This window comes from Ptychodera flava, chromosome 2, assembly GCF_041260155.1.
Source record: "Ptychodera flava strain L36383 chromosome 2, AS_Pfla_20210202, whole genome shotgun sequence".
Taxonomy (NCBI): domain Eukaryota; kingdom Metazoa; phylum Hemichordata; class Enteropneusta; family Ptychoderidae; genus Ptychodera; species Ptychodera flava.
The window spans coordinates 45574606-45590785 of record NC_091929.1 but is presented as its reverse complement, the minus strand read 5'-3'; the positions used below and the strand labels follow the sequence as shown (position 1 = coordinate 45590785).

General features: G+C 37.6%; 2 protein-coding genes across 2 annotated transcripts; one reads left to right on the top strand and one right to left on the bottom strand.

The window, feature by feature from the left end:
• Window positions 1-417: 417 nt before the first annotated feature.
• On the bottom strand, window positions 418-6254 carry LOC139148756 (uncharacterized). Its single transcript, XM_070720219.1, has 6 exons — window positions 6138-6254; window positions 5258-5324; window positions 3908-4102; window positions 2556-2633; window positions 1218-1356; window positions 418-768 (listed from the first exon to the last, which is right to left on the bottom strand). Exons 1-6 carry the CDS (start codon window positions 6195-6197, stop codon window positions 765-767), a joined length of 543 nt encoding a protein of 180 aa, XP_070576320.1. The 5' UTR covers window positions 6198-6254; the 3' UTR covers window positions 418-764.
• A 3614-nt stretch (window positions 6255-9868) lies between these two features.
• Window positions 9869-15673, top strand: LOC139122133 (protein AMN1 homolog). Its single transcript, XM_070687544.1, has 6 exons — window positions 9869-9932; window positions 10786-10918; window positions 11851-11995; window positions 13074-13291; window positions 13530-13698; window positions 14308-15673. The coding sequence occupies exons 1-6, from the start codon at window positions 9880-9882 to the stop codon at window positions 14382-14384; spliced, it is 795 nt and encodes a 264-aa protein (XP_070543645.1). The 5' UTR covers window positions 9869-9879; the 3' UTR covers window positions 14385-15673.
• Window positions 15674-16180: the final 507 nt, after the last annotated feature.

The following is a 16180-nucleotide window of genomic DNA, read 5'->3' as shown; positions in this document are numbered from 1 at the left end:
TAGAATAAATTATATTAAATGTTGCCTTAATGTTTCATCCATTAGTGATTGTAAAACCAAGCCTCGTTCGGTTTAAGGTGGCAGCGGACTGTAGTGCCTTCAGATACTCTCAATGGTAACGTATTTGTAAAGTTTACACCTCTTTGTTTACTTAACTGTCTTTCAAAACAAACAAGTTCAATTTTAAATCTACAATACCCAGATGTATTTTCTCTGCTGTTGCACACAGAGGTCCATCGAACCATTCTCCAACCCTACGTTTTCGTTTGTTTTAATGCAACTAGCTGTAAGTACATAACACAAACCCGACGTACGACATAACTGTACTTGCAAGACTGGTGTTATTACCCGTACTTGCATCATATTCAGATTGACAGCCAATGACTCGCTCGCATCAAAAGAGTCAGGGAATCAATATTCTGGCAGGTACATATGTTCCACGTTTTAATAGCTCAGCTCAAAAGCATACAATGAGATAAATGAACAGCTTCATAATAAATTCTAAAATAATGTGTCATCTCAAACATGCACGTTTCTATTATCTTTCCGTATTGCTAGAATTTCAAAATTCCACGTTATTCATTCCTCATCTTGTTTAGGGAACTAATGTATTGCCTGTGGATTCTGGCATTTTCGTTTAAAAAACCTACTACGCCTTCAAACTTTATCTGGTAATTTTATGGGAGTAATTTTATGAAGTCGTAAAGAATAGATAAATCCCTAGCGTCTCTCCTAGGTCTCGTCGACCATCGTAGTATATTTCATTACCTGCAAGAGAGTGGAAAGGAATGGTTTAGGATTTGAAGTGCTGCCGGTTGTCAGAAGCTGTGTGGATAGATTTTCAACCGACTAATTACGCTGTTGACATTTTCATAGAAAGGGATGAAGGACAACTGTGGACAAAAAAAGAAAAGAAAATGAAAATTTCATAAAAAGAAGGTGTGTGTATATATATATATATATATATATATATATATATATATATATATATATATACACACGAAGTCAGGAATCTGAGGACTGAGAATAACGGGGGTTGACGGACAGTTTATTTTAGGCTGAAGGACCGGTATAACTAAACGATTTTTCTCTGCAAATATTTTTGTATTACGTGTAACACTTGGTAGTCTAAGAAGACGTGTACCAGAGGAGGTGCAACACTTGAAAGACACGAATGACGATCAGCGACGCCGTTTTCCTGTGGGATTATAGCTCACCTGGTGTCAGAAACATTCTTAGGGCAGATACTACATAGTCTAGACCACAGACGCAGTCGCCCGTCATCATTACAGGCGTCATCGAAATCAACACATCCACCTGCCACTTCATCGCAGACAATGCGACCATCATCACACACTGAAAGGCCGCAACGGAAAGTATGTTCAAACTGATTAACAATATCGCATTTACAAATTAACTTTGTGTGAAAGGTTATTAAGAGACCAGTGCTTTCTCTTGACCATCACATTTTAATGAAGAAATAGCAAGTGTAGAATCAAATATATAATCATTTTTGAAGGGAAACTACTTTAGGACAAATTATGTACAAATCAAATAGCCTTGCACACTAAGTTGATTTCACTGATTCATATGGTTTCTACAATGTTATCTTGCTTGTGTCCTTGTATCAAATTTAATACAAAGCACTTTCTTCACATTGTTAACGTATTGATTATTAACCCTGGTAACACGTTCTGTATTATTTTACAATTTGTAGGTGGTATATAGTTGTTACTTATTGAAACGTAGAGCATATATTTACAAAGAGCTTTAATAAAAGTGCTATGTGGTGTATATTTATGGGGCTGCAGGAATGATTTACAAAACAACTAAGAGTGCCAGTGTATATTCGTGCATGCATAGCTATTGCTGGCGTCCCCATTCTTGTCAAAGAATCGTTGATATAATGTCAAACTCCTACTAAGCTAACGAGTGGAATTAAAGGCTTGGTCTGCCATCATATCTGCTTATTGCATTGACAATAGTGCAACGAACAAAGCGGTTCATGGCAAAAGGTGTCCGTTAACAGTTTCCGGGGAACGGCGTGTATGTGTTTTTGTGTTTTGCTTCTAGTGGGCAATTAATATTTCTACTCAGTTATCAACCTGGAAAACAGTCTAGCAGATAGGCAGAATTTAGGGTTTCGTCATTGTTAGCATTGTGGATAGTGGGTTAAATCATGTAACCTAAAGAGTATGGTTGGGATTTTCTGCTTTTCGTAAAGGTTCAGTCAAAATTTTCCCGCTAGTTGCTGGGCGAGTTATGATAGTCGGCAAGGGGGGAAATAATTCTCAACGTAGTGGCAGCGCAGTTGTCACAAGTACAGTTGACATTCCTCTCCAAAATTTCACTTTTCATTATTTAAACTGATTTTTTTACTAGTAAGTAAGTATCAATTTACGTGTATGAACACCTCTGGCTCGTTTCTCGAGATCGGACCATTGTCAGCTCCTGATCGTTGCAAAAACCCACTCAAAGAAATTCAAGAAGTGTTACCGTTGTGTATTCCGAAAAAGTGTGTCAGAGAAAGCGACATTGTATTAACCACGACTTACCGTCAAAACCCATGACAAAGAGGTAGGTAGTAGCAGTGAACTTTTGGTAAAATGTTGTGTCCTTGAAATCAATTAAACCTAGAATGAAGACAAGAAGCAACACACTAAAGGAATCGAAGTTTCCAAGGGCCGTAACATGATAGATGAACACAGCGATTGAAAAAATTAGTTTCACTTTTCCAAATGCAGCAACGGTACAGACATATAAGTCGACTTTGCACATTTTTCTACGTACGATATTATGTATGTGATGTCGGTAGGCCTAATATGTCGACATTTGGATGAAACCGAAGTCAATTTATCTCTGTAGGAGTCATTGTCATTTAATCTTAATACGGCCACAAAAGTCCATGCGTCCATCGTCAGGTCTTTGTACCAAATATTGTTACAGAATGTCTATGTTAAGTTAACGTCGTTTGATACATCTTAGGCTCATGGAATTACAACCTATTCATCAAATTTGTTTCAGTTCGTCGATTGATTATTTTGATTTTGCATAATGAATAATTCTGATGTTAGACATCTGTACCTACGTGACGCATTGATATTCATGACATCAGCACTGAATATGAAGCACTTGTCACTTGCATGCTCATTTCAACCTTTTTGTAGAATCTGCGACTTTTATTTGGATTGCATACATAACAAGGGATGAAGAAAAGCTGAGCAATTTAGAGAAGAGTACATTCACTTTTAACCAAATTAAAATATATGTTAATGGCGTGCATTCATTAAGAGGGCTAATTAACATGACAGGTTGATAATATACCTTGCATAACATTTTGCGTGTCAAATGTTCGGTCATATATAAGTAGATGTTGGTTGGAATAAAGAGGACTTCCTAATTTGCATATCGAATTAGCAATACATTACACGACACTCGTCAACATGCTTCGGATTTGATGGAGCTTTGTGCAGACATTAAGGAAGTTCGCACCTCGAAAATAAAAGCCTTAAACTTTCGCTCAAATTTTCTCGGGTAAACTTTCAACCATTCTCTTTCAAAATCAAGAATATAAATCAGGGGTCACTGTGCAAATTTTGGTACTAAACAACAAATTGTACAGTGTGTTATTTCTATGGGAGAAATTAAGTTCCCGATTTTACAAAACTAAGCCGGTAAAATCCTTATTTAATCCATAAGCTTCAAATGAGCCCACACATGTGGTGGGCCAAAAAATATTGGATAAGTTATTTGAGAGTATCTATCACCGAGGCGTATTCTATCCCCACATATAATCACACAAAACGATCTATGCATGCTTTAGGAAGTTTCTGATGAATACACAACAGTCATTTATGCCACCTTAATCTCACTGTAATTTTAATTTCTGCGCTGCGTCATGCCTTACCTGTTTTGAGTACCTTTAACGTTGCAACTATTGATTGGCACACACTGGTAAGATCAGCTCCGCTGAAAGGTTTAGGATCTAAGCCCGGGCAAACCCCTGTGCACGTTAGCCGCCAACATTTTTCTATACTCATACAACCTACTTCGCAAGGCGGTGTTGGCGTATCACAAAATATTTCGCCCTGTTTTGAACATTCTGAAAATGATAATAAATAATGATAATGTGAATCATCTGATGTACATAAGCCATGTTTAGGTAGCATCGACTCCAAGGGCCGACTTCATGGAGATAATGCGTTTTCGGTGGCAACAGCATATGACAATACAAAGACAAGGACAACAAAATATTATAAACAGGCTGATACAGCCCGGGACCGTTCCTCAACACATTCAGTAGGCCTAAAGTCCATATCCCACGTATTAGGAGAGTCTTTGAAAATAAATTCTCCAGAACATTACTTCACGGCGTCAAGTTGTTTCTTAAAGTAGAATGAGCCTCGGGGACAGATATTCGAACTCAAATTTCTACAATTCTTTTCTGATCTACCACTTGTGGGGTCTCATTTTAAAGCTCTTCGCAAAAGGAAAACATTCATTGTCTTAGTTTTTCGAAAATCCAAAGTTTTATTTTTATCAAACAGAGTTAACACAGGAATGATGTCCATTTTGAATTTCAAATATCGCAAAATGTCGAGTAATTTGTTTCGCTTTTTCCAAATTTTGCACGGTGACCCCCGATTTGTGTTGTTGATTTGGTAAGAGAATGGTTAAAACTTTCATCGAGGAAAGTTTGAGCAAGAGTTTAAGTCTTTCATTTTCAAGGAGCATACTACCTTAAAGCCTGTTTTCCCTTATTAGTATCATTCTTGTCATTAATCACGGCTGACACAGAAAACGTGCTCCACAGATAAATCTCACTGAACTAGGTGGCATCATGGAGGTAGTTTCCTGTAAAGCGACAAAGTGCTCCATGTTTTACAGAAAACCATAATTTGGAAATCATATGGACACAAAGTCTGAGGCTGTTTTTGTTGTTGTAATCCAAATAAGCTGTATCTGTTCACCGAAGTGATAAATAAACTCCAGATTCTCACTTTCTTCGGGCTTGTGTGTTTGTCCGCTAGTGCTTCCTGAGTGAAGCCAAACGTGACGTATATATCATATATGATCATAAGAGAGTCTTGAAAAACTTTGATCTTATAGAGAAGGAATCGAAATTTTTGGGGGTGTTGAGGAGGAGTTTGAAAAAAAATCAATCACGATTTCTCCAGGCCCCCCTCCCCCCCCCCCATTATTTGTGAACGCACTCAGCAAATGAATGAATTAATCATTGTAAGATAACATTACTTACGGTAATCTTCACCTTGTAAAGGCTGTATCATGTTAACAAGGTCAATTTCGTCCACTGCAATGAGGTCCTTCAAGAAGTATAATGATCTTATAAACAAAATATTCTTTCGACAGTGCCTTCTGAGCTTATAGTTATAGGTCTGGTATTACGCAATCATAACTTTGCCAAGTTTGTGAAGCCGTCTGCAGTGCAAGTTTGGTTTTGCAAAATGTAACTGTAGCATGCCAGTAGATTGTCAATACTTTAAAAACATTCAATTGAATTCCGCGACACCAGAGAGTACTTACGATGTCCTTATTTGGTAACATTAACGGTCGTCGGAACTGCGCCTGTGCGAGTTTCTTGTTTACAAACAATGTATTTCGTGCACGATATCTAGATGCACCTCATCATCATAGCTGCAACATTTAAATTATACGATGTAGATTATGACAGACATGTTTTAACTTTCATCAATCACCATCGTACCTTGGATACAGTGTTTACATTGGTCGTATGGGTCCCATACGACCTTTGAGCGCAGTTCCGACGACTGTATCCCTTTAACCGTTTACATGTACAACAAATCCGAGACATTGGTCATTGTGCAAGAAAATCCACTGAAGCAATGAAACTAGTCACCGTTGGCGTTGATCTGTTCTGGAACTTTACAATCACTCGCGACAGAAATCGTACGTATTTCACTTTTGTGTGATTATCTCTTTTGTGAAAACAGATATTGCAGCCTTAAGCCTATACACTTTCTACGTAATGGCCAAATATATTTTTTGTTGTGTGTGACATATGCTGCTATCAACAGGAAAATGTAGTAGGTATAACAATCAAAAACATTTCTTTGAAATGGGTTTACTTTTGAGAGATATATGATATTACAACTTACAGCATTGATGCCGGCACCCATTACAACAAGTATGGTGAAAATTGCGGCTGAACGATACATGGCGATGGTTTGCTAGGCTGTAATCTTCATGTGGCGTGTATATATGATGGATTCTACATGACATGTATCGCATTTATAAAACACCTCGACACTGAATTTAGCATCATTAAGTTTAAGTAGGTGTCATTTTAGATAAATTAGAAACGGATATATTACAGAAAATATACCCTGTACGTCTATTATCATTGCCACGGAGCAAATCAAGACCGGTACCAACCTTAAAGAACGATAATTCATTTTTTTGACTAGCAAATAGCACAGCAACATGCTCCGTCCATGAATACTTTAAGAGGAATTATCAATCTGTACCTATAGTCAGGGGAAAATAACTTTAAGGGGAAAGCAAAATTGCGGTTAAAATAAGGTGAGACGTTGATTTTTTTTACGCCAAGAGTTTCAAAATAAAACACCCCCAAGCGGTAGACCTGAAAAATTTTGGAAAATTTGAGAGTCCGAATATCTGTCTCTGTAGGTGCTTTCCATCTTAAATATATGAAACGATTAGTGCCAGTACCCTTTATAAACCATGTTTTAATATTTTGGGGCGTCAGTCGAATAATAAATAAAATCAGCAAGGTATAGAAGCGACCAATATGCATTTTCGTCGATTTTACAGAGTTTTCTCTCGACTGCGCGATTGCGCACATTGCGCATTTCGAGCCGTTGCGTGCCCCGAAAAGTTACTGACAGTAAATTGCGCACAAAACACAGCAAGCAAAGACGTCCACATATACTGATATATGAGGGTGACCAAAGCGCATAGTGTAGCGAACTGTGTGTATCAATGCTGGAATTTGATAAAAATTCCAGCTTTAGTATTGTGTAGGCACGCATATCGCAATGCAACACAATTGTTTGATCGGAGATCGGTACATATTTCCATGGATTTAAACCCCCAAATTCGGACCGAATCGGGTCCAAGCGAACACATACGTCAAATTCTGAGTCGGGGAAACTTGTGGGTAACAAATCGACAGAAGACAGAGATTGGCCGAGCACATCACAAGCTGACAAACATCTTGATATCGGTGTTAGTATGGGTGCTGCATGCGACATAGACGACGCAACTGAACTGGATGACGATCGTAATGATATTGGGAAGCACTTCCTAGGAAGGCAAAATCAACGTCAAAAGTGACTGCCCCTAGATATCAAGTCTCCCCCCCTTAATGTTGACAATGGGCCAGAAAGTGCCCCTTTTAATGAACGTGCAGGGAAAACACTTTTTTATCTGCCTTACGAATGGTGCACGACCACCCCGTATAGTCCTTCAGTCGCCGTGATGAGAATCCGGCTATCGACGTTAAATTAAGGCTATGGTGAAATTAAACACCATAGTTGTCTCTCCTATATGCAATTTCACTTGTTAAGTTAATGCACGCCACTGAAAAACAGATAATAGGTACCATGATTGGAACTTATTATGGAGAATTGGATCTTTTAACAGTTTAAATTTCTCAAAAGTCTTAGGTACCCTATAGCTGAAAGTTGCAATATAACAAATAGCCCATAAAAACAAGTTAATTGCAGAAAAGAAAAGCAGATGAGCATACATTTACTGATTAAAGCAACACTACTACACCGTCTAATTATCCCAAATTATGTTCCAGGTGTGTTAGGGTATAGAAAAAATGTCATGCACCACGTCATTGGGATCTGGTCAACACATAATAATGTCTGTCGAGTTAAAAATTGATAGTGTACACTCTAAACGAAGATCTCTTCTAATAGTCGCCGTTGTTAACGCGAGGATAGCGGACAACTTATATCAAAGGAAGCAAATTATATATTTATGCTCAGATAGTTGTACGGCGGATAGAAGTTGCTTGCACACGCACGGTGCATGATATGGATCTAGGGGCCGTGAAGCATTGATGTATTTTTCTGACTGATACCCTCCACACGTTGTAGAGTTCAGAAGCACTCACGCTGGTACACTCACTATCACACAAACTACAGGGAAGCAATGTGTCATCATGGTTTCATTTTCGGAGTTTTGTGACATACACAAGTGTAGCATATGGTTCATTAGCGCTCGAGGCACAAAAACCTGGACTAGCGACAACCTTTCATACCAGTCTTTCACTTCGATAAAAATTCAAAATGACTTCGATGCATAATTACACACGTTGCAAGATAAAGACGTACCAATGTGGCTGCAGAACTTAACCATTCAATGGCACAAAGTTATATCCTATTAGCTAGTCTCGGTTTGTACCTAAACTGCTTTGCGGGGCTCTCTCCGGCCGCGCCGCCCCTACTGGGGCGACCGGAAGAGAGCCCGCAGAGCTTTCTGGGTAACCGAAACTACCTATTAGCAGGCTATAAGAATCAAGTGTGCACTTACGTAAATAATGTTGATAAATGATTTTGACAGCTAAATATAACTTCACTTACGGTTTACTGTTCGCCAACATTTGCAGTCTTGTCAAATCCGTTTACGTCAGATGCAAGAAATCGTAATTACCAGTTTGTTTTGATACTCTGTCTATAAAACATGTAGGGCCCGTTCAGCATGTTCCCGTATGCGAAAGTGTATCTTGTTTTCAATTAATAAAAATGGAAAAAAATAACGTTCGAAGGGAATGATTTCCTATTTAAGTATGATATTGATTGATGCCATTTCCTACTAACTACTCTGCAATCATATTCAAACGCGATTGTCTGTCTCCTGAATATTGATCAAGCTTCAAATTTCGGTGTAAATGATATCCTTGAATTCACCCACACGCTCAAACTGTACTGTTGATGTCAAATCATTTACTTTAATGGTATTCAGGCCGAAAAAAACTTCACAAGTCTCCACGAGTGCATTACAGTACATGTATACCTATATTAAACTAAAATGTTCCTCGGGAACAGAGATTCAGATGCAAATGTTCCTAATTCTTTTCTAATCTATCACTTGTGGAGACTCATTTAAAAGCTCTTGAAAACAAAATAAATTCAACATCTTATTTTTCTGAAAAATCGAAAATTTTTATTCCCCCTGGAGTAATAATAATGATAACGTTTAATAATAATTTATTCCAATTACTTCGATCGGCTGCCTTTTGGCTTATTCAATAGCTTTAGAGTAATGCTCGGTGGAATCAGTTGTCCAAACAATGATTGCATTTGAAATGATTAAAAAGCAAACAGCGATAAATGGCCTGAACGAAGGAAATGTAAAGACGACATGAGGTAGATGAACGGCAGATTAGTGGTTTAAGTTATACTTAGCCAAATGAGCATCTAACAAAGCTGAGCTAGCCAATCTATCGGTGAATTGTTGATGGTGGGATACATGTGCAATATCATGCAGGGAGGGGTTAATTTGCCGTAACAAATTGAGGAGTATTTAATTAATTTCGGCACTTCTTTAAACTGCAGACCTTTTTTTGCAGTTTTGATCCAGTCAATCTTAACGGCCGGTTTATGATGCATTCGTTGAATTCAAAGCAGATATATCAAAAGAATATTAATTAATTAAATGATGCCAGAATTTAATCGTAGACCAATAGAAATATGATCGGTCATTTAAAAAAGACTCTGATATTCACTTTGATAGGCTGAGGGTTAAATTGCAGCAACATCAGAAAGTAGCAGATGAGCACTCGGACACTCGGACCATGCTGGGACCGATTTCTTATTTCACAGCGCCCTCACCGACAAAGTCAGACGAAACAACATCGACGGAAAGATGGCGGCTATGACATACGTCAACTGTAGCTCCGTTCCAACTTTATTTACATCGTAAGTTACAATATATTTTTGCTCCTTCTTTCATATAAAAACTGCAGAACACCGGTTAGCAGAGCATAAATTTGATGTCAACAATTACTGAAGCCTGCAGCTCGCCAGACTTGCCTAATCCATAGACCTACTTTTCCCAGTATGTATATTGTACCTGTAGCTCGCGTGAGTGTAATATTCGAAACTAAAATGCTTGTCGTTTCATTGTCCATCACCTACAAGCATAGGCAGTAGAGGGGGGAAGACCTCTACTGTCCATGACCTACAAGTCATTTTAATAAGTATGTCGTGTTGATACGTGTCAATAAAAGTACAATGTAATTTCTTATTTTTTCCTTGAATTGAAACAATGTGTTCCAGGGACATATGCGGCTATTTGCAAATGATGTCATTATTTTCTCAATAGTAACGAAAAACATATTTATCCAAAAATGTGGATTATATTTTTGGAAATAGAACATACCAGACCTGATAAACTGCTTTGTTACCATAAACACAGGGGGGGGGGGGGGGGGGGGGGGAAGACAATAGACTCAGAAACAAAGCTGCAAACACTGAAACAGCCATACATGTCACACTGACAAAATTTTTCCAAATTTCTAGCAGCAGTGTCTGATGTTGTGTGCATGTAGCTATATTTAGTAACACCAAAAAAACCTGCAACCACAAACTGCTCAATTTACATAAACAAAATTGGTGTAATAGTTTAATAAGTGTGATAATGATACTTTGAATAAGTTTCACAATTTCACAATTTCCCAAAAAATGTTTACAGAGGAAGACATTCTCCCCATGTGAGAGAAATCCTGAGAAAATAGTAATTATTTAATTCATCCATTTATTTGCTCACTAGGTCTCTTCAGTTTGTGGTGACTCATCTGCCTCAGTACATCACCGAAGTTGAAAGTCTGCCCTCTAGAGTCAAGGATAGGTTACTGAATCTTCTGAGCAAACGGGGCCTTCTCACAGATGACAACATTTCTAAGGTAAGAAGATCACAAGTGGTCCATTTGAAATCGTCTTTTCTGTCTTGTTATGAAGTTTATGTCATTACAGGCAAAATTTTAACCCTTTGAGTGCTGTAATTTTTCCCTCCAAAATTTTAGTGCAACATTTTACCAAGTTTTATTAATTTTGTTGTAATTATTATGACCGTTTTAGACCAAATGGACATAACATTTCATAGGCTACAGTTGTTGGTCAAAATGTTGGGGAAAATCTGAAAAAATTGTCTTGTTCTGAAAAAAATTGCCTGCATTGATAATTAATACTATATATTATTGCCTGAATTCATGGGTTTATGTGCCCGAGAGCAGGTGACAATTTGCCCAACGCCAGGAGGGCAAATTGTCTCCTGTTGCGAGGGCATATAAACCCACGTATTCAGGCAATAATATTTTTATTACATGCCTCTTCACAGTTAATAATATATGACCTTTAGTAACATGCAGGGCCGTTTCAAACAATTTTACCATTATCGACCAGCATCAAACAGATTTTACCGAAAGTCAAAATAGCAGGGCGCATGGATATTTTACATCTAGCGTTAAGCGTCTACTTTAACGTCGAAAATGTCGAAGAGCTTCACTGGACAGGGTAACCATGGAAACCAGTCAGTACATCGTTCAACGGCCCGCTAACATCCCGGATGTTCCTATTCAAATCAATGCACTGATTTGCACTCACATCGAGGCATGTAATAAAAAGTCAACAAAAATTGACTTTGGCACCCAAAAGGTTAATGAGCATAGACATGGGGTACTGTAAACCTTCCAGCCAGAAGCTAATGTTTACCAATCAATATGAAAATAGTTGGAAGCATATTTGTTTATTTGTTTTTAAATATTTGAGTGTCAGAAAATCTGTTGGTGATGCGCACTGCACGTATGATAATGTAAAATTCTGCAATTTTTTGCAGGTTATCCATGATAGAGTAAAAGTACTTGACTTGAGTGAGTGTGACGTTACGGATGACGGACTCCAGGCTATAACGCTGTGCAAACAGTTGAGAAAACTAGATCTAAATGCTGCCAAAGAAAACAGAACCTCTATCACCACAAGAGGTATGTGATTTTTGGTCCCACCAAATGCAAAAAAGGATTTCCTCAAATCTAAAGTAGTTTTACCAACTTTCTGAAAACGTTAATAGTAGTCACTTTTCATAATCATGTGTTTTTTTAGCAAAAACAATGAGGCCAGAAAGAATGAATTGACGTGTCTACTGTAGCCAATTTGGATTTTTTTTTTGAAATTGTGGCACATACCATATATAGCACTTTTGTTGCACATATTTTACAGATTATCATTTTCTTCAGGAAGCATTCAGAAATGCTCTACATGTGTTCTGTCAACACTGCCTGTTTCTATAATGCCTTGATATTGTGGACAGTTTGTAAAATCTAGACTCCAAGTCATTAGTTACAGTGCAACTAGAGGGAAATTTTGCTGGTTTGTTAAAAAAATTCGCTCTCCGCCACTGTAGCTTTGTCCAAAATAATCTGATGAACAATAATTTGTTTTTACCTGGCCTTATGTGCAACATATTGCAGAAGCCTACTGGTACAGTGTAGTGAGTGGAAAATTTTTTAGTTTACAACAACTCCTTCCTACATTGAAGGGGGTATGCAATAGCGTTGATTGCGATTTCAAGTTTGTTTCTAAATATAGCTGCATGCGCGTGAGTTCGGACAACGCTGCCTAAAATTCGGAGAAATTTTGTTGTTGTATGCACGGCTGTTGTTGCTGCTTGTAGTCTGAGCCATAAATTCATATCAATTAGTGTGACTTAGTAGCCATTGTAACATAAGCAGGTTTTGTTTTCGTTGTTTATGCGGAAAATGTGGAGAAATATTTATTTATGCACATTAATGAGAGAAAAATTGACATCATTTGCGATCAGCGCTATTAAGAATGTACCTAATGCTTTGGTTGTACTTTTACAACACTGTAACCTGTGTGTTTCACATTTACTGTAAACAGGTCAACAATCCCCATCGATAACTATGGGTTTAGCAGTTACAAAGTTACCTAGAAATTTTATCGGTACTGCTCCTGAAATTTTGAAAGAGAAATCTTTCTGAGAAATTTGGGCACAATCTCTCACCTATGCAAATGTTTACTTTTCATCCTTTTCTGCCCAAGGAGTACAGCTTGTAGCCCAGTCCTGCCCAATATTGCAGACAGTATACCTGAGAAGATGTCTCAACATCACAGATGATGCAGTTATCTCCCTATCACAATGCTGCAGGCAGCTGATGCTGCTGAACATCGGCGGATGTCGTCAAATCACAGATGCGTCTTTAGAAGCTCTTGGCAAACATTGCAGAATGTTGAAAAGTGTCAATTTCTGCAAGACAAAGGTACCTATTACTATAGTATCAGTGTTTAAGGTACCGGTAGTCCCCACCTCAATTTTCAAAGATTCAACTTTTTGCTCAAACTTTCCTCGAGCAAACTTTCAACCATTATCTTTCAAAATCAAGGGTTGTTTGTGATATACTTCAAATTAAAGAATTTCTTTTCTTACGAATCTTGAGCTTTCCTGCTCTTTCTCTTTTATTGAATTCATGTAAACTTTTTCTCCTCTTTGTAACCAAGGTAACAGATGATGGTGTAATCAGTCTGGTGACTGGTTGTTGCAAGCAGTCCTTGACAGAGATTCACATGAACCATTGCATCCGTGTGACAGATGAATCCGTTGAAGCTGTCATGGAGTGTTGTCCAAGAATTTCAATTCTATTATTTGATGGATGTCCGCTCATAACAGGTATACTGCATCTTCATAGGTCATTTCTTATTAACCTTTGACTACAACCTTTGACCCTTATACCGACAATGTTTGTTTGTCTGCAGAAATTTGACATTCAAAGAAATTTGAATGTTGTAAGCGACAGATTTTCAAAACTTTTTACCATATTTTGAGTTCTGTGGTGACAATACGATTGCTAAAAAAGCTTTCCCTGGTCTGTGAGATGACATAAATGTTATGACAACACTAGCTTGTCCGTCCTTACAGAAACATATAATTCTGCATGCTTCATGATAGAAACCAATGAGAGAATGGCTAATGCTAAAAATTTAGTTATTACTTGCACAAAGCAGCAAGTATGATTCCGTATGTTAGATCCAAACTAGACTGGCAGATCTGACACTCATGGATGCTGTCATCTTCTTACATGGAAACATCCGACAGTGATGGAATCTTGTTCCATACAGCTTTTTCAGATAGTACAGTCTCATAGATCATTATGGATAAATTCTTGTGCAAGATAAAAGCAACTTGCAGTTTTGTAAATTGTGTTAATTGCAGCACAAAGACCATAGTGGGTCAGAAGTATGGTTATATTAATGAGTCTTTGTGTGTTCTCTCCTGCAGATCGGTCAAGACAAGCGTTAGAAGAATTGAGTGGTCCTCAAACACACATGAAACAAGTAACTTGGACGATCTATTGAATCCCTCACATTGGTTTTCATCAACTGGATTTAATGAGCATGTGTTATTTACAGAGGATATTCCATTGTAGGCCATTCGTCGACAACCAGTGTCAGATTCGTGTTTGCTGTTGTGAGATGAATTGTTTGGAATTTTAACCCCTTTACCACCATGGTTTGGCCCAAACCTATTGTTAACAATAGGAAACATGGACCTGTTTACAAGGAATAGGGATGAACACGTCAAGGCCTTCCAGTACCTTAATGGAGAGCTGATATTGTGTGTGCCAAAATGCAATTTTCAATTTGCCAACTTTTCATAAGATATTGATCCGTCCATTATGAGCAAACAAGAGTTGATAAGGTTTTCTCATAGGATACATAATACATTTAACCACCTACACGTAGCGTACCTTTAGTCTTTGAAGTTCACTTTGAAGTACTGTGTTTCATGTATAATACATTCCGTTTGGTGTTTTTGCACATGCTTGATACCGGTAGGTCTAGTAGATATCTTGTGTGGTTGTATAAAGTGCTATATATTTTAAAGCTACAATTACTAAGAAGTTGCCAACAATATTAGGACAGTACAATTTTCTGAAAATGGCTTTCAAAACTAGCTACAAGACTCAGTTACAAGTAGCATACTTTGAAATCATAAAATTAGATATAGATTGAAAAATGTTCAACTGTCCTTTTAGTATTTCAAAGTTTGTTATTTAATGTCTGGTACTGTCACAAATCATAATCTTATACATATTTGAAGCATTTAGAAAGATCAACTTTTACACGTGGATGCAAAGCATATCATACAACTGTAGCAGCGCCACCAAGTGGTGTAAGTGTGTGATATTGTATGCGAGAGGAACAAGAATGCTGGCTGGTAATCAGCGGCTTGGATGGTTATATCTGATTGGTAGACTGTCATTACCAAGAGCAACTTAGAGAGTCTGGAACTGGGGCTACTCTCTACCTGATTGGTTGTTTAGAATTAATTCAGTCTGGACAATGAGTTGCAGCCGACCATTCAGCTAAAGGCTTCCGAGAAGCTGCTTATTAGCACAATGCTTATATTCACTTTTTCAATTAAAAGGACAGTAGCTTTAACTTTCCATGATTTTTTTCACTTTTGTATGTAGTCTGCAGTTTTTTTGATGTGACCCCCAAAAGCATATTGAGAGACACATCCTGTACATGAGTACATCTAAAGTACATTGTTATTGTCAACAAGTGTATTTTGGTCCAGACTAAAATTTAAATGTAAACAATAACTGTAACAATTGACTTACAAAATAAATAGAGCAAAACATAGGGCCAAAGTCCCTGAAGCTACTATAGACATGGATACAAAATTAAGTATTTCCTGACTCTATGAAATTATCTCACTAAGGTCATCCTACGGACAAGTAAACTAAATATTAAAGCTGTCTGACCAGCGGTTTTGAAAGAACAAGCAACTCAACAGTTGACAGAGCTCTGTTGTGTTATGTAGAGAATAACCTTTTGTGACACATATATTGATGAAGAAGGTGGATATCTTTGATTAACATTGAGTTCTGTTTAATAAGTTGAGACTGTACATACTCAGAGAAAGCACACTGAAGAGACAAAGGTTTGAAACTTAAGAGTTCAAGTCATCAAAAGCATTATAAGGAATCATGTTACACTTTCATTGCACTGTTTACACAGATTGCATAATTGCTATAAATAGCACATGAGGAATCTTTATACAGCCCAGCTTTACCATAAAAACCCTATCACTTTGACCACTCTTTTAATTGACCACTCTATTTTTTTCCTCAAAAAGTAATTTTATT